We start from the raw sequence: 19,500 nt of genomic DNA, 5'->3' as shown, positions 1-19,500 counted from the left end.
CTGTAGCAACGCCGCCGTGTGCTTTGGCTTCCGCTTGACTGTAGTGCCGCGACGGTGTCGGCGAGGCGGGAAATTTCCTCACGAATCTCCAGCAAGGCGGGAGAGGGCGAAGCTTCGGCGAGCACTGTGGCAAATGCTGGCGTGGTGACGGCCATGAGTCGGTCAGCCATTTCGGCGATCTTGGAAACGTCCTTCTCTTCCGGAGGCCGTGACGCCTATCCGCACGGTTGCGGGCAGTCTTTGAAGGAAAAGCTCCTGCACCAGGCGACTGTCGAGACTTGCTGTGCAGCCCGCCAGTTGCTGATGTGGCGCAACAGTTGGCTGGGTCGACGGTCGCCCAGTTCGGAGTCTCGCGTAGCAGCTGCTGCAGGCGATCCGGCTCGAAGCGGGTGAGACGGCGAATCAGTGTCTCTTTGAGCACTATCTTAGGCATCATTCGGCTGGTGGGGCAAGCAGAATGTCGCGCACCTCGCTCGCTGTGGCAGGTGGAATATTGGCCACCACGTGGTGGTACTTGGTGTGGTCGGCGGTGATGCGGCGGGCGGCGAACTGCGATTCTACTTGGGCGAACCAAAGTGCCGGTCGCTGGTCCAAAAGGGAGGAAGCTTCACCGTCTAACACAGCTACTGTCGGGCTGGCGACGGCGTCGTGGTGTTCCATGTTCGGGACTTGCGGGTCACCATTGTTGGCACGCGTGAGCGACGCAGAGACGAGGCGTGTTGTGGAGAGTCTCGGTACCAACTAGTTATTTCTCCGCCAACCGGTTTTCCCTTCTCTCCCTCTCCGCGCCTCCTTCGTGCCTTTGTTACGGCGCAGAGGGAGAAAAAGGAATGTCGTTCTCTATCCGCTGGCAGCGCCACGGCTGCACCGCGGCGTATTTAGAGTTCACCACACCTCATAATCATATCATGGTTTTGGGACATAAAACCCCAGATATTATTAACATATGAAAGGCACTATGAGAAGCTGACACTAAAGCTGTGTTTACACGACAAACCAAATTGCAATCTGAGCCCACAGGTTGCGATATCACGTGACCATGCGTCACCCATTCCCACGGCGCACATTTGGTCCGGGTGAACTGATCTGCAAAACAACGGATACCCGATTTACAGTTGGATCTTTGATTACAAATAGTGAAATTCTCCCCTGTCATGCGAATTCTACCCCATCGTGTGAATGTTAGCTGTGAAGTGATCTGAATCGCGTCACGTCATGTGACTGATTTGTCCGTGATCATGTTTGTTTGTGAATACAACTTAACGAATACTTACTGCCTGTATCCCGACCTTTCAGTTATGTCGCCCGTATGTTTCTTGCTAAAATTGTGTACTAACTGCTTCATTAATTGTCTTGCAGGTATATGAAGAAGGAATCTTAAAACTAAGTAGGAATTGTGCTAGGGAGGCGCTCGCTCACCATCCAAAACGGTACATTGAAATTTCGTCTGGTTACATATACTCCGAGGGGAAGGTAAGCGTTCCGTTTTATCTTTAATGCAAATAACTTTTCCCTGGCTACCCTGTTGCGGTTTTGGTGCTGGAGGCCACATAACTTGCCACAATGAAAGAGCAGTGTTTGGGCACCAGAGATCGGAGGAGAAAAACAAATTTTGTGGTGAATTTCACCAAGTGGGAACCAGCACAGCATGTGAATCACTTCATGTAGTGAAGTAGAGGTGTAATCATGCGCATGTATTGTTACATTGTTAGTAGAGGCTATAGCCAACATTTGTCGTTGCTGGCACTTTGTGAGTAAATTTGGCAAGCTTCACAAAACTGTACAATTTTTTCAAAATTAATTATTCCTGTAGTGTATATGTTGTCCTGATTAAATTTTTATAATATACCATCTGCGACCTACTTTGCATCACTCTGTTTTCTTTTTCTGGTTTCCTAGAATTCCTAGAATTTCCTAGAAGGTTTTTTTAATGTTAATAGATTGTGCAATATCAGTTTTCTTTACCATGGAATGTTCCGCATTAAAAAGGATTGCCGATTGTTGGGGAACAAGACTCCCAAACTTGACCCTTCCTGCCCAGTTGTTTGATTCTTGCCTCCCTGCCTCTTGGCCTCATAGGGCTAAGCATGTTTATCACGGTATAAGCATGGCATGTTGCCAGCACGACACGAAAGGGAACCATTGTCGTCCACCTGGCAGTAGCGCAGAGCTACAGGACTACAGCGGCTTGAAACTGCGGAAAACTGAAAGCTTGAGAGCTACGAATGCCCAAAGCTTCATAGCTTCAAGCCGTAGCTTTGTAGTTTGGATGTTTGTAGTGTTGGGCTAATGTTGAACGAATGAGTTCTTTCACTTCATGAAATTTCCCAGCCTTACAGATTTCTGTAGAACACATTTCTCTGTTCCTGGACTTTGAGTGGTTAATTAGTTTGGCCTTGCTCTGCAGTCTGCTAGCTTCCATTTTTTGGCTTCAAATGGTGGAGCAGCTGCCCCAAATAAATTGTTCAGTGCCTGATCCGGGACAGACTGCTTTTTCTTATTGTGAAGCTTTCTTTTTGGTTCACATTGCTGTAAGCAAAATCCCTGCTTGACATAGACTCACTCGCGAATGTGCATCATAGCATAACTTTTGTTGATATAGGTTTAGGAACATCCATTCTTGTTTTACTACACACAGTCCTCATTCCAGATTGTGATATGCTGATTTACTTTGTAACTCTCTCAGTTTAGGAAAAATCTTGCTTCAAAAAAGGCGCATGAAATGTCTGATATTGCAAAAAGTGCATGCTGTACTAAAAAAAACAATAATTGCATACGTGAAATTACCACACAAATATACGTAAACTTAGTAAGTTGCATCAAAATCGATCAAGAATTCTTGAAAACTTTTAAAGAGCAGGGTCTCTATTAAGCCATTCACACAAGTACCATACTTTCTTGCGTAAATCTCACATAACAGATACAGAAAATTCGGAGCTAAAGTCGTATTTCGATGTGCAAGGTGGCTTCACTGCAATGTCGTGAAGGTGTCAGTGACACCAACCGCTCAAACTCGCAGTAGGTGAGGATGGGGCAGTGACACTGGTGACTTAAATTATTTAACTAAGTGAAAGTAAAGTTTTTTACAATCTTTGACCACAGTAAGAGGGTCAATTCACTCACAGTGTGGAATTGATTTGCATAGCTGAAGGGTGGGGTAATGCACGGTGACCTTTTTTTAAATTTTTCACTGGTTGAAGTTAGTGGTGCGGGTTACATGCAGGGGTGGGTTATACATTAGAAAATATGATATTCATTTATGCCAAGTCCCGAAAATATTGTCTTCTCAAGAGAAGGAAGCGGTCATGCCTGTGGGTTGGCACACTCGTCAAAGCTGCATTGCAATTTTAAGCGAGAGGATAATAAGGGAGAAAAGGTGAGAAGGGCTAAAGGTGCTGTGCAATCTCACCGAAGTGACAACACGGAAACAAGCTTATCAAGCTTATCCTCCTGTTAGAATGCAGAGAAACACAGGCCGACAAAGGAAAGAATGGTTTATGTGCGGCACGCATCCGGCTTTTTGGCAAGACACCGTCATTGTGTGGCTCTTGCCCAATCCATGCATCCACAGTTTGGGATGGAAAGCGGTCACACTTTCATGACAGGGGTGGTTTGTGAACAAGCTTTAGGCCCTGAAGTCACACTTCGTTTGGCACATTTTTATCTTGATATCAAGTTATTGCATGACACTGCAGTTCTGAGGCTGACAGCAGTTCTGTAAAGGCGGAAAAATATGCGGGATTTCTATTTTCTGTCTGTACCCCCTTACTCTTTTGTATTGCTTTTTCCTTTTTGTCGTCATGTTTAGAAGCCAGCGCAAGAAAATTCCTCGTTGGAACCTTGGACCGTTACAGCTCAGCTAAAGCGAGCAGTGGAGGAAGATCTGAAAGAGATGAAAGATCTGGATTACGTAATATTGCGACCCGCCATTGTCTACGGTGTTGCCGACAAGCATGGTATCGGTAAGGCTGGTTCTTGCATACGACTTTGTTGCAAGAAATTTCTTTATTTGCTACGGTCAAACACTTTTAATTGGCGTCGATGGTGCTCTTACTTGCCAGGCCCTTTTTCATTCTGTTGTCTTGCCCTTTACTTAATCGGTCTTTCATCTTTAAACGTCGGGTGCCATTCTTTTTCTCGCGCGTACTGTGTTCACGGAGCAGCGTTACTTGGTGCATTTCTGCGGTTTTTCCTTCTTTCTGTGGGAATGCATTTTGTCTGGGAGGGAAAAAAGAATGTTTCTGCTGCATGCTTTTGTTGTCATGGTCCTTCTCAAACACTGAGCATGTTTTTCCTCGTCATTTTCGTTTTCCTTTTAGTTCCGCGCATTCTAGTAGGTGCTGTCTACAAGCACCTGAAGGAAACGATGAAGGTAAAGTTTTTTTCCTGCATTTTTTTTTAAAGATACCCTTATTTTGTCTGTGCATTTACATAATAAACCTACACTGCTTTTAGAAAGCTTCCTGACTTTGTTGCTGCGTTGATGCCATGTCTAATCAGCACATAGCAGTGACTAAGCAAATCTAAAACATTTCAAAGAAACTTGGATGTCCAGCAAACTAAAAATTTATTCTAGCTGGTGCTAATGCGCACCTATGAGAATGCTCTGCAAGTGGTCTAGTGTTAAATGAGCTTGCCAATATGCTTCATGCAATTCTTGCAATTCTTGATGCAATTTCTGATCAATTCTGTGAGCCAACCTAAAATTCATGTCTCATCAGACAGGTAATATCGTACTCCATTCTATTGACATAAACCACATTCTCATTTCCACCATAATATGAAAAACATGAACATTTGTCAGTTGCTCTGTGAGAACTTTGGGAGGAGATTATAGTGCACTCTTAGTTTTGCTGGAATTATAGGCACTCAATCACACACGGCATACTGTTTCAGAAACATTCGTTTGCTACGCCGCATCTGTCAGTGTTGTGTTCGTTAGTGACTCCTGCTTTCAGCCTTGATCAACTTCGTCAGCTTCACATTCGTGAAGCTCTGTACTCTGGGGGACATTGTTGCTTGTATCTTTGCAGCCAGGCCCAACTAGTACAAACGCTTCCATTGTACAAGGTGTGCTTGGTGTATCAAGCTCCTTATAGTTTGGCTCACCCTTAAAGCTACTGATACCAAAGTCAATGAGATTCTGAAGAGATTACTCACAATTTCCAAAAATAGTGTTCACTAGCATTATCTAGCAAAAAGTATTGATTGAGTGCTGATCAAGTAACTGAATACCAGTAGCTTGTCAAGACCAGTCTTGATATAACTACAATCATGTGACTTATCATCTTCAAAGCTCTTCGAGGCAAGTGTCATCGTATGGTTCATTGTTCACAGTAACTGAATGTATCGGACCACCAGAACATTATTTCATAGACTCATTGCAGAATGCACTGGCTGTTAAAGGACTGTTTGTTTTGTAGCCAAAAGTTTGTTTTAAGTGGAGTCACTATATATGTGCACTAGACGGTGTGTGGTGCTGGAGAAGTTGCTCCATGCTCAAATTGAAGCTCACAGCACAAGTTTCCTGCTGCAGTTCAGCTTCGTATTGGGTGAAATTTAATTCAGAAATTTCTCTCAAGCAGGCGCTTTCCTTTCCTTGATTTTTTCGTGATGTGAGCATGCCTCAACTGGACAGTTTTAATACATTTTGTAAAAGGTTGCAGATTTCACGCCAGCGTTTGCTGCAGCCTTCATTCAGTGGAAACCGAATGCTAAAACACTGTTATAAATATACTCATTATTTAGGTGCACAATAACAAGAACCCTGGGTCGTTAATCATTCGGAGCACCCTTCTGCAGCATGCATCATCAGATCGTGGTTTTGGTACATAAAACTCCAAAGCATATTTTTTTATCGTGAGTGCAATGTTTCATTGAGGGAGCTTCTCAAAACCACACCCTGACAAATTCAAGTCTCATTGTCCAAACAGCTGTTACTGAGGTTTCCCATGGCTTGAGTTCTTTATGCCTCAGCCATTGTTTGTTAGCTCTTCTTCTATAGTTATATAATACTTCCTGCTTCTGATAGGAGAAAATGTTTCCTTTCGACGCAAGGCATATCTTTGCTTTTCACTCTGAGCACCTCATCTGCTTTTAAAAATTTAGTAGCAGCAGCTGCACTGCATCGATGTCATATTTTTAGAGCTTGTTTCACCATTAGTAACCTCGGTGGGTCTTCTGTCCGTCTTGCAGCTTTTGTGGACCAAGGATCTCAGGATGGACACAGTGCACGTATCAGATTTGTGCCGTGCCATCTGGCACGTGTGTCTTCACGGGAAGTCTGGAGACATCTACAACGTGGTCGACCAGGGGAATACGAGTGAGTGGACCTCACAATGAAGGCATGCAGATGTCGATCACGATGCTCTGGATTCGATTCACAGCGAGGCCAGCCGCATTCTGATGGAGACATGATCTAGAAATGTTTATGTACTTTCATCACTCGGAATAGACGTTGTAGTGTCCTGCTCTGACGAGACCACCAATTGCACCACGACGTCACAACACATTACCCGCGTCACCAATGGAGCCACCATGCGGAGCAGCCGTGGAAACATCGCGATATCGTGCGCAGGCACGTAACGAGAAGCTCATACCATGTTGTGACGTCAGGTTACAGTAGAAACCGAAACTAGCCTTTAAAAACATACTGTAATTACTTTTTCAGGGTGCCCTTACGCTTGGCAGTACATTTTCGAGGCTGTTGAGGGCTTGGCCTTTCGTTTGACGTAAAAACACTGAAAATCTTTGTGTCATTACCCTTACCAAGGGAAGTGAGCAGGAAGCTTTTATTTGAAAGCAAGACGTGTACCTGCTCTGGTTATTTAGCTGCTGCTGAACAGTACCTTCCGTTATATACATTAGCCTCGTGCACTCCTGTTAGCATATCTCAGCTCTGTGCATAACCCACATTCCACTTCCGACAGAAACCACTTACAGTTGTGGGCTTTGCTTGAATCTAATGTGCACCTTTTTTCTGATAAAACCAGGATAAATTTAACATTCTGTGAAGGTGAATCATGTTTGTATTTCTTTTTTTCTCTGATAGTCAACATGGGGGCATATTATAATTTTTTTTAAGTCTTGTTACATTGCGTTCATTGCCTTTTTATTTTGAACTCGAAAAAAATTGGGTGTGCATTATATTTGAGCATATACGATACTTCAAACTTCAAGTGGATTCAAGCTTAAAGGGACACCGAAGGCAAATAACAATTTACACCAGAGTGAAAGGGCAATGTTTGAGAACGCTAAAATATCATTATTATGCACAGCAGCATTTCAGTAATTGAGAAATTGAGGTACTAAATGTAGGACGCAATTTTCACCACCAGAGGGTCATTCTGAAACACAAGCCCGGTGATATAGTAGGGCCTCAGTTCAATTAATCGCAAACTACCCAGGACAGAAAATAACATTTCAATGCATTACGAGACAGAATAAAATACAGCTAGTGCATTTCAGTCTCGTTCATGCAAAAAATAACTTCTTGATGTTACCCTTGAGAACGATGCAATTTCCGTTTTCACCGGGCTGTGTTCTGCTGAAGCCCCTTCTCCGTTGCGCCGGCTGTCGGGCAGTAAACTTGGTAAATGGCGGGCATGGCTATGACAGAAGGCCATTCTCGGAGGTGGGTTGTTTGAATTGCGCTCACAGCATGCGGACCACTAAAACATTGCTTTCTTTCAAACTAAGCATTTCCTTGGCAGGAAACAAGCACTACAAGGTTTCTGGAACGCTGTTACAACAATCACGTAGACTTAATATTTGCCTTTAGCGTCACTTGAACGCATGTGCTGCTGTCTCGCTTTTACGCTGACACTTTACTTCAACGGTGACTTGAAGCATACTTTCTTATTTTTGCAGCTCAAGGAAAAGTGACTGAGATCATCTCTGAAAGGTTCTCAATTAATCACAGCTACTGGGGAACTGCTGCTTCACTTCTGGCAAAAGTGAGTTTGCACTTTTTCGAAGTTCCAATTTAGTGTAGCACATATCCCCTTAAGATGCGAATTATGATGCACTTTCTGCAAATGCGTCAATTGCGCATGGCATGATTCCAAGGCACTCGGTATTGCATTCCAAGAAGGAAAATAAAGGAACGTGTTGTTTTGTGTGGGTTTCAGTAACTAATGTTAATTAGCATGTAATTAAAAATATAATCTGCAATCATTCAGCTTCAGTCCTTGCATAAAAAGAATCGCATATTAGGCATGCACAGTTTGTGTTTTTGGTTGTAGTAATCGTTTTGAGCAAAGGAAAAAATACTCTTGATGTTGGTCCTGGAACACAACACGTTGAACGATGGTTGAACGATCGTTGAACGATCGTCGAACATGGTAGTGTCTCCAGCAAAGTGATCCTCTGCACCAATGCGCAGCGCAATGGAGTTAAATGACCACTAGTTGTCTACTCGGGAAGCTTGCACGAATGTGTCATGACCTTTGAAGAAACACCCAGTGTGTGACGCGCCTCCGAAGTTGCTGTGTACAATTGTACGCAGTGCTGCTGAAGGGGATCGCGCTGATGAAGGCGCCACTTAAAGGGGTCATGATATGTTTTCCGAAAATTTTCAACTACGTGTGTATTCAGAATCCCGGCCATTCCATTCAATACTATACCTGGACTCGTTTCATCTTCCGGGTTCATTTAATAACTATAAAAGCACAATTACGATTTCCCAGCTCACGTTCCTCGCAACTGTACAGCTGATGTCACTTTAAGTCAGCCAATGAAAAGTCTCTGTCGTCGACAAAACATGGCGACGTAGCGATGTTTGCTGAGCCATAGTTGGCCGAGGTTCGTAGCATCATACCGGCAGCTTGTGAAAGCGAACATTGTTTCCACTTGTATGGCACTGTCTGACGACGCACACGGTTGGCATAGCGAGGACTAAGCCACCCGAAACACGCCGTAAAACACAACCTAATGCAACAAAAAAAGAAAAAACTGGGACACTTGCACCATGCGACCGAAGGCAAGAATGCACACGTGACGGAGCCCGGATGTACTTGAAAGCGGAAGCAAACAGATCAAGTGCTGTACTTGCACAGTGTACAACTCAGAGCACAAAAGTTGCTGTGTTATTTGTTTCTTTTCTAGGTTCCTATAAATCTATTATTTTAGAGCAAAAGAAAGCTAACGCTGTGTTTATAACTTCCCTGAACATGACGTCACACTTCAGTGCCTATGGCAGCTGGTAGTACCTCATAGTCGCTTAGGAGCCGAAGAAAGCTGCGATTTCAGATGGGCGTCATTAATTATATACTGAATATAGCGCCAAAATATCTCGGAATCAGCACGTCTAATCCTTGTTGAAGCAGGGAAAATTACAACCAGGCAGCTTCATCTTCTTTTCACGACCCCTTTAAAACACTGCATAGCCAGCTGGCCCCATCTCTGTAGCAGCAGCGAATCGGTGTCATTTAAGACTTTGTGATCGGCTGCTGCACATCGAGGCGTTTTTTCGCATCTCTTTCGTGCCTTTAGTTTTGACTCGTCTGTTTGCTGCGTTGCTGTTCAAAGAGTTCAACGGCAATCACTCAACGACTCCAATCCCACGCGACTGGCAGCCCGGCGAAAGCCGCCGCCACAACCACAAACAACATGGGGCAATCTTTACTGTCTTTCCAATCTTTAGGAGCATTGATATTGAAAAACAAGCTACAACAGCTACAAAAAATGGCAGTGCACATTGTGGCCGTCACTGCAACCATTACCTCCGTATTTGGAGGAGTAATGTTTACAAAATGTGCGCCTTGTTCTTCTGTGTTACAATGGACTTAGAGAAATTAGTCCTGAAGAAAACAAAAATGCGTGCATTTTCGAGCCCATGCTTCTTTTGTCATTTCGAAACGACAGAAGTGCAAAGAGTACATAGCAGTTATTAAAAACTTCAGCAGAAACCGTGTAACACTAACATGTATCACTTAAGCTAATGTTACTTTGAATTCTCTATGCCTCTTAGCTTCAAAGGACCTTCGGTGTGCCCGTGTGGCTGGAGTATTACTACCAATGCGTGTAAAGTAGGTGTAATCTCTTCTTTTTTGTTTGGACTATCATACATTATCAAGCCATATCTTTTATCACAACGGAAAGCGGGAATTTGTACACTGTTCAATGGCCTGGACATTGCGTGCTAGTTTGACAGCTAGGTGACATTATTTTTTTGGTTTGCATCATTCAGCAGAGTGTATGGGCATCCTCAATAAGTAGCTTTGTCTGGAAAGGAGCAAAGAAATTGCCCTCTTATAGGCACTTCACGAATTTCCACAGTGCTGAGCTTTACCACCATCCTCTAACACACTGCACGGAACTTGATAGTGAAATGTTTCAAGTTGCAAGCACTATAAAGGGAATATCAAAGCTCAAAGTATGCTGTTGTCCGTTGCTGCAAAATAGATAGGGCACATGTCTCAGCTATGGAAGTTGAATTGTGGTGATGAATGGATATTCAGTTTGCCGATATCGTATGCTAGCCATTAGTCCCACAATGTGTGTCCTCAATATCTCTGGTGATGTGTGTGATGTATGAGCTTTAGGTAAAAGACTACCTTACACAAAATTTTCTCTTTTTCTATTTTTTTCTGGACATCAGTCAGCTTGTTAAGTACAGAAATTTACGGTGGAGCCTCTGCTCATTCAGTGTACAAGTACTTGCTGAATTTCAACGCAAGTGCTTCAAAATGTACACACCCCAAAGCGAAGCCTGGCTTCGGATATGAAGCAGTAGTCTGTTCGCGTAACTGAGAGCTGTTATGGTAATCTCGTGCTGCTAGACATCACTGAGGTCCATGTGTATGCACACACTACGAGCTCGGCACTCAATGGCACAAGAGCGGAAAGTGGGTCCCAGTTTGCTTCTTAGAAAAGCACACAATTTGCGACTCGGCCATGCAGTGTACTTTGTGTGCTGACATTGGCGAGTCACTCCTGCTCGTTTAGCCCTGTGTTCACCCTGTCGAAAAATGTTACTGAGTCTAAGCTCGCAGTCATTTCATTTATCCATGGTGTTCAGCGCAGGTTGAAAGAGGCAGCTAAACGTGCTGGTGTCATGGTTTATTTCACTGCCAAGAACCATCTTGGAGCAGTGCTTGGTTTTGTGATGACAGTTTTCACCACCAGAATTCTGACAAAAGTGCTCATGAAGCTAAGTATGGTGTACGAGGTGCCACTTTTGTGTGGACTTTCTTACATAAGGCAAACTAAATCAGGGCAGTACAGGAACAGTGAACTTAGTGAGCACGCCAGTGTACTCAAAGTGAAAATAGACATTAATAAAGCATTGCACTACAGAGTGCTGGTGTAAACCGAATTATGAAAGTTCACGCATCCTCGGAACTTATTGAGAGCAACAAACTCAATGAATTCGGAAAATTTACAAGGCCTTGGCAATTCGTCGCAGTGAAGAAACTTGCGCAAGTTTTCCGTATGTGGTGCTGATAGGGAAATTGCTTACTGTTGTAATTATCAGGCATGCATCAACCTCTGAGTTTCATCACTTTATTTATTTTTTCCTCGTGTTTCTTGAGTATCCCACATTCCTCAGTGTATAAAAGCCACCTTGCCCGACTAAAGTCAACACTTCATGCTGCCTTCTTTTGTGTATGTCCTGTTTCCAGCGCTGTTTGATCTACGGTAATCTCACCAACGTAACTATCTCACCAACGTAACTTAACTGCAAGTCCAACAGGCTCAGAAAGACTGCCAACAGCAAAGCACAAAGACTTCTTGTTTAACTATCAGTGTATGAAATTGGGGAAAAACCACACTGACTCTTATGAGTCAATGAGGACTTGTTTTTATATATCCACCAGCTTCTCTCCTTTCTTTCTTCTGTATGGACATGAACCATCATGCTCCATGGATACAATCGTGCCTACAGACCTGACGTTTCCAAAGCTGAACCTATTTGTGAAGTGGCTGTTTATGCAGAAGAATGCCATCAACTTGCTGCTCGCTTGTTTACAATGCAGACTCCATCTGTGTGCACAGTGCACACATCCTCTTCTACCTGCCAGTCTGTCCATGCACTGGCTTCAAATGTGCACCTATTGGAACGTAGGAGAGTGCACGAGGTGCCACTTCTACAGTGAATGTGGAACTGCCGAACACTGATGTTGTGATATCAATTGCATAAGCGAGGTATTTGCGTCATGATAGTCACACCTGATTATTTCGAACTCGGATAGATCAAATTAACCTTTATATTGTTACGTGAAGAGACGAAGACTAGAGGCTGTAAACAAGTGTATTTACAGGAGGGTGCTCGGGCAAGGCAGCGGCACACAACAGTCTCCGAATCGTCGTCGTCGTCTTCGCCTAATCGTCTTTTGATGGCTGTCCGCAGCATGACCCCCGGCGGTAAAAGCGCCGTCCCGGAGCTTTTAAAGTTATGGGTCAGATACACTGGAGTAGGCCTTGAGTCGACTGACGTGCACGATGTCACTTGACACCGCGGCAGAGGGTGAAGGAGGACTGACCAGAGTAATCTCGTAGGTCACGGGTGTTACTTGGCGGATGACGCGGTAGGGTCCTGTGTATCTAGACAGGAGCTTCTCCGAAAGTCCAACATGACGGGAAGGCGACCAGAGCAGCACGAGCGCGCCAGGCGAGAACTGTGCGTCGCGGTGGCGGGCATCGTAGTAATGTCGCTGTGTATCTTGCGAGGCAGTCAGCCGAGTACGGGCAAGTTGGCGCGCATGATCGGCAAGTGCTATGGCATCACGTGCGTACTCGGTAGTTGGGGTGGCAGCCGAAGGAAGAACAGTATCAAGTGGCAGAGTGGGTTCACGACCGTACAATAGATAAACGGCGAAAAAACCGGCAGTGGCGTGTCGAGAAGAATTGTATGCGAACGTGACGTAAGGGAGAGCAATGTCCCAGTCATGGTGGTCATTCGACACGTACATCGACAGCATATCCGTGAGGGTTCTGTTGAACCGCTCCGTGAGACCATTCGTTTGCGGATGGTATGAAGTGGTCAATTTGTGCTGAGTGGCGGAGGAACGCAGAATGTCGGCGATAACTTTAGAGAGAAAGTTACGGCCACGGTCAGTGAGTAGCTGTCGTGGAGCACCATGGAGCAAGATGATGTCATGTAAGAGAAAGTCCGCGACGTCGGTGGCGCAGCTGGTGGGGAGAGCCCGTGTCATGGCATATCGGGTAGCGTAATCAGTCGCCACGGCTACCCATTTGTTCCCGGTGGATGACGTAGGAAAGGGGCCGAGAAGATCAAGTCCAACACGGAAGAACGGCTCTACGGGAACGTCGATTGGTTGGAGATGACCAGCAGGGAACATCTGGGGCGTTTTGCGACGTTGACAGGAATCACAGGCAGAAACGTAGCGTCGAACAGAACGGAGGAGACCGGGCCAATAGAAGCGACGGCGGATGCGGTCGTACGTGCGCGATACGCCTAGGTGTCCTGCAGTTGGAGCGTCATGAAGTTCAAAAAGAACAGGTCGGCGTAATTGTCTCGGTATGACTAGAAGTAGTTCCGGCCCGTCTGGATGGAAGTTACGACGGTATAGGACACCATCCTGAAGAACGAAGTGGCGCACTGAAGCGTCATTGGGCGATGTCTGCAGACGGTGGATGAGTTCTCGCAGCGAAAGGTCGCGTTGCTGCTCGTCTGCGATGTTCTCGAAAGGAGACAGAGAAAAGATGCCATTGGATGCGTCGTGGTCGGTGTCTTCGGCCTCGTCTACCGGATAACGGGACAAGCAATCGGCGTCCATGTGCAGGCGACCAGACTTGTACATGACAGTATAAGAATATTCTTGAAGGCGTAACGCCCAGCGACCAAGTCGTACGGTAGGGTCCTTCAGTGAGGACAACCAGCAGAGCGCGTGGTGGTCCGTTACGACTGAAAAGGATCGGCCGTATAAGTATGGGCGGAATTCGCAACCGCCCAAACTAGGGCCAGACACTCACGTTCCGTGATAGAGTAGTTTGCGCTCCGAAGTTGTGAGGAGCCTGCTGGCATAGGCGATGACGCGATCAGTACTGTGCTGTCGTTGGGCTAGTACTGCGCCTATGCCGTGCCCACTGGCGTCGGTACGAACTTCAGTCGGCGCAGAAGGATCAAAGTGGGCCAGAACGGGCGGCGTTGTAAGCAGCCGGATCAAATGAGCGAACGCGGAAGCTTCGGCGTCGCCCCATATAAATGGCACCTCTTTTTTCAAAAGGTCAGTAAGTGGTCGTGCTATGACCGCGAAATTTTTCACAAAGCGGCGGAAGTACGAGCATAAGCCAATGAAGCTGCGTACATCTTTAACACACTTAGGGATCGGAAATCCGTAACAGCGCGGATTTTGGCTGGGTCCGGCTGTACTCCATTGGCATCAACGAGGTGGCCAAGTACGGTAATCCGGCGACGACCAAAGTGGCACTTCGATGCGTTAAGTTGCAAACCGGCTCGGCGAAAAACTTGCAGGATTGCAGATAGGCGCTCTAGATGACTCTCGAAAGTGGGGGGAGAACACAATAACGTCGTCCAAGTAGCACAGACATGTGGACCACTTGAATCCTTGAAGGAGGGAGTCCATCATGCGTTCAAATGTGGCCGGTGCGTTACATAGTCCGAATGGCATCACCTTGAATTGATAAAGACCATCAGGTGTGACAAAAGCGGTTTTCTCGCGGTCCATATCATCCACAGCGATCTGCCAATAGCCAGAGCGTAGGTCAATAGACGAAAAGTAGCGAGCACCATGTAGGCAGTCAAGGGCGTCGTCAATACGAGGTAAGGGGTAAACGTCCTTTTTTGTTACTTTGTTGAGATGCCGGTAGTCCACGCAGAATCGCCACGAGCCATCTTTCTTTTTCACTAAGACAACGGGTGATGCCCATGGGCTGCATGATGGCTCGATGATGTTCTTGGTGAGCATCTTCTTGATTTCTGCCTGAATCACTTGACGCTCTGCGTGTGACACTCGATACGGACGCCTATGAACAGGAGCGGCATCGCCAGTATTTATGCGATGTTTCACGGTCGTAGTTTGTGCCAAAGGACGGTCATGAAGATCAAAAATATCGCGGTACGAAAAGAGAACCCGGTAGAGGTCGTCAGCATTCTTTGGGGTAGATCTGGCGCAATCATTCTTTTCAGGTCGTCGAGAATAGATGCGGCGGACCGCGAGTGGTCGGTGTGCTCGGTAGTACCATCCTCCAACGTAACTGATGCTATCGAGGGATCGTTGAAGGCGCTGATATGTGCCAAGGATATCCCTCGTGGCAGCACTTGCATTGTCAAGCCAAAGTTGACCACTGGCAAACATGTGCGATTGGATGTAATAGATAATACAGAACGAGGCACTGTAATACCCTGGTAGAGAAGAACATCCTTGACAGGAGTCGCAATGTACTCCCCGTCGGGCACGGGTGAGGATGGTACCAAGTCAACGTAGGTCAGAGCTGTGGGTGGTAAGCGAACGAAGTCTGCGGCGGTTAGGCGAATGGGAGGCGGCGCAGGGTGATCTGGAAGAGGAAGGTCAAGGTGGAGAGTACCGGTAGAGCAGTCTATGAGCGCCGAATGAGCAGAAAGGAAGTCCAAGCCTAGAATGACGTCGTGGGGGCAGTGGGCGAGTACGGTGAAAACAACGATGGTAGAGCGATCGGCGATGTCGACTCGAGCTGTACACATGCCAATTGCACAAGCTGTTCCGCCGTCGGCGACACGGACAACTGGCTTCGCGGCTGGTGTGAGAACTTTCTTCAGGCGAATCCGAAGACTAGCGCTCATCACAGATAAATGGGCTCCCGTGTCGATTAGAGCACGAACAGGAACACCGTCGATGTGGACTTCAATGAGGTTCATATTGGTCGAAAGGGTCAGTAGAGGATTTGGCAGCGTAGGGAGCAATGCAGCGGCACCTCCGGGCGCTGCATCATCTAGTTTTCCGGGTGGGAGCGTGCGTTGAAGCTTGGCGAATTGGAGCGACGAGGCTGGGGTGAGCGGGACTGCCGGCGTAGGGGCGAAGGTGAGCGTGAGTACGGGCGGCTAGGAGCAACAGATTCAGTGGCAGCGTGATCGGCACGTGCTGTAGAGGGACGGTAAGAGCCATAGGCGCGGTTGTAGCCAGTGTACGTGTGCTGTGCAGGAGAGTTCCAGCGATTGCGACAATGCCGAGAGATGTGTCCAATCCGGTGGCAGATGAAACAGATGGGCCTGTCGTCAGCAGTGCGCCATTCAGCGTTGCGGAAACGTGGTTGGAACTGGGTCGGTGAAGAGGGTGCAGTCGGAGGATACGGCCGAGAGTCCACGTGATTTACGGAGCAGACAGAGTGGAGTCCCATGCTTGCAATCTCCTGACGGACAACTGCCTGGATCATCGAAACCGGAACTGCAGGGGGAGAGCAGGTGCTGGGCTCGCAGGTAGCTGGATAAGCAGCTTCAATTTCTCGTCGCACAATTCGGGTAACGTTGGCATCGTTGCTTGTTGAACGGGGAACATCGGCACAGGACGACGTCGGCGCGGTGTTAGGCAAGCGAGCAAACTGCGGAAGAATGCGCTTGCTTTTAGCGAGTTCCAGGCGCCGGCATTCTTTGATGACCGCATCAACAGTGCACACGTTATTGAACACGAGCAGGTTGAACGCATCATCAGCGATACCCTTGAGAATGTGAGCAACCTTATCCTGTTCCGTCATGTGCGAGTCAACTGCACGGCAGAGAGCCAAGACGTCTTGGATGTACATGACGTACGGCTCTGTTGACGTCTGCGCGCGGGTCGACAACGCCTTCTTCGCAGCGAGCTGGTGACCGTCAGGGTTGCCGAACAACTCTCGTATCTTCTCTTTGAAGAGATCCCAACTTGTCAGCTCAGTATCATGCGTCTCATACCACACTCGCGGGGTGCCGTCGAGGTAGAATAGCACATTGGCAAGCATGAGAGTAGGGGTCCCACCGGTTACCTGTGCTGACGCGTTCGTAAAGGCTGAGCCACTTGTCGACGTCTTGCCCATTGGCGCCAGAGAAAACACCAGGGTCACGAGGAGCGGTGACGTTGATGTACGTCGCGTTGGCGGCAGGTGTTGGAGCCGGAGTGGTCGGCGCATTTTCCAGAGCCATGTTCGAAGGCTCAAGGTGGCGTCCACTGCGAAGCTTCGTGACGAAGGGAGGTACCCAGCACGTCCACCAAAATGTTACGTGAAGAGACGAAGACTAGAGGCTGTAAACAAGTGTATTTACAGGAGAGTGCTCGGGCAAGGCAGCGGCACACAACAGTCTCCGAATCGTCGTCGTCGTCTTCGCCTAATCGTCTTTTGATGGCTGTCCGCAGCAATATCAAGTTATTTTCAAACACGACAATGCTTCAATGTCAGTTCATAAGAAAATCTACGGCTACGTCTCACAAAAATAACCAGAACACAATGCATCGAACATCAGGCAGCATGAAACGCACCAAGAGGTTGGCCTTCCCTCGTAGGAAGTTGGCTCTTCCTCATGGAAGATGTCCTTCCTGCATGCATTTGGGAGAGTGAGCGGTGTGATTAGGAGGGCACCACGCAGAGCGAATACAAGCTACCTCTTGCCGTCATGCGCTTTCTGTCATGATTCTACGTCATCGTGCCCGTCGGGGTTGCCATTTGCTGCTGTGCGATTCTCCACTACCTTTATTAATGTAACGGTTTTTGTGAAACAAAAGAACCTGCTGTTCTCCGCAAAGCTGGCAATAATCAACACAGTCGAACGTCGAGGACAGAAATCGGACGTAGCTGCTGCGTACAGCATCCCAATAAGCATGCCGAGTGTGATATTGAAAAATAAGGCCGACATTAAGGCCAAGAGGTGGACTAGGGGCTTCTGGTGCCCGACGAGTATGCACAGCTGAGTATGAAGATGTTAAAGCACTGTTTACATCGACACCATAGTTTTTCGCGTATAACCCTCTCCTGCATATAACTCGCATCCCCAATGCAGAAAAATAAAAACTACAAAAGGTCCCTGCGTATTGCCGTGAAACCGGCTTCCTTGCGAAGTGAAGCAGTGCCGTGAAGCCAATTTGCACATTGAAAATATGGTAAATTTGTTGAGAGTTTTGTATTGCAAGTTTTGTATACGATATATCGAACTAATTCCCTTTTTTTTTGCAAGTTTTATATATGCGGATTTGACGGTATCACTGCTTGGGTGCTTACACGACGACTGCAGAAGTGACACCTTGCGCTTTGTCCCATGTTCCGGTGTGCACGCAGTTGAAGCGAGTGCATGATCAGACTGGCAGGTAGAAAAAGATGCGTGTGCGCTGTGCACGTTCACGAACTTAGTCGTGAAGCTACCAGAAGGCGCAGCAATGCAATTTGGCATGAGCTCCCATGGTCTCTGGAATTTTGCACTAGACTGTACGTAGATGTGACGCACATTATAGAACCCCAGGTGGTCAAAGTTTTAGAGTCCCCCACTACAGCATGGCTCATAAACGGATCATGGTTTTGTCATGTAAAAACCTCCAGAATTATTGTTGGGGTGCAAATGATTGACTCTTGTTGCAGCCTAAGTGTTTACATAGTCTTTAAAGAAATGTTTCAGGGACCTGTTAGTCTAGGCCTAGTAATATAAAAAAGTGTCTTCCATGTTCAATGGGTATTTAATTAGCTTTCCTTGTGCAGCAGTGGTCCTTGAATATGCTCAGACCTCTCTTTAACAACACACGAAAACCATTGGAATTTTTATCCCATGAGCCGGTACCAATGCTGAGATTACATTAGTTCCACACATACAGCACAGGTGCTTTCCAGTATGAATTAGCATAATCAAGACACAATGTAACGAGCCTGCAACACTGAATAAAATGTTGCCCTATTTTTTTTTTTTTTTATTCAGATACCCTAAGGGCCCAGAAGGCATTACATAGGGGGGGGGGGGATACAGTTAATGTGGCAAATAAATAAAATACACACTGAACAATGAAATCAGAGTACATGAATAAGTAAACATCGAATGGTGTAAAAGCAGCTACGTGTGACAGTATTATAATACGTAAAAAAACAATCATAAAGTAAAGTTTCATAACAATAAACATCATCAGTATCACATGAAACTAATAGGAACAACACTAAATAGACAAGCGGAACAGAATAAATAAAACGCAATGTAAAAAAAAGAAAAAGAAAAGAACATAGAAAATCAGCGCTAGTGAATTGAGGATAGAATTTTTCTATTGGCTTCCATTTTGTCCTAGAAATGACTTTAGGCTAGTTACAAATGAGTCATGATTCACAATGCGCACAATGTCAGCAGGAAGAAGATTCCATTCACGAATGGCGAGGAGAAGTGGGGAGTGAAAAAAGAGATTAGTGCGGGCGAAAATGGGTTCAATTTTATGTTGGTGATCGAGTCGCGAGATATATGACGAGCTGGCCTGATATTGAAGATATCGTGGGATGACTGATTGAAGTGAAGCTTATGAAAGAAATGACAATAGTGTCAGCACCTTGCGATTTTCTAGAGGGCGAAATGAGTGAATGATTTATTTCGAGTTAGCGCTTTGA

At 46.3% G+C, this 19,500-nt stretch overlaps 1 protein-coding gene across 1 annotated transcript in view; it reads left to right on the top strand.

Moving 5' to 3' along the window:
* The window catches only part of LOC119394366 (dTDP-glucose 4,6-dehydratase), a gene marked incomplete in the record, with an annotated part of 46,587 nt that overhangs the window by 15,708 nt on the left and 11,379 nt on the right, over positions 1 to 19,500 (top strand). Inside the window, 5 exon segments of the mRNA XM_037661666.2 lie at positions 1,360 to 1,473; positions 3,809 to 3,962; positions 4,320 to 4,372; positions 6,196 to 6,322; positions 7,870 to 7,955. Coding sequence (XP_037517594.1) covers positions 1,360 to 1,473; positions 3,809 to 3,962; positions 4,320 to 4,372; positions 6,196 to 6,322; positions 7,870 to 7,955 — 534 coding nt within the window.

This window comes from Rhipicephalus sanguineus, chromosome 5 (genome assembly GCF_013339695.2).
Source record: "Rhipicephalus sanguineus isolate Rsan-2018 chromosome 5, BIME_Rsan_1.4, whole genome shotgun sequence".
Lineage (NCBI taxonomy): Eukaryota > Metazoa > Arthropoda > Arachnida > Ixodida > Ixodidae > Rhipicephalus > Rhipicephalus sanguineus.
Note: the sequence above shows the minus strand (reverse complement) of the source record. Positions and strands in the feature narration are given on the sequence as shown.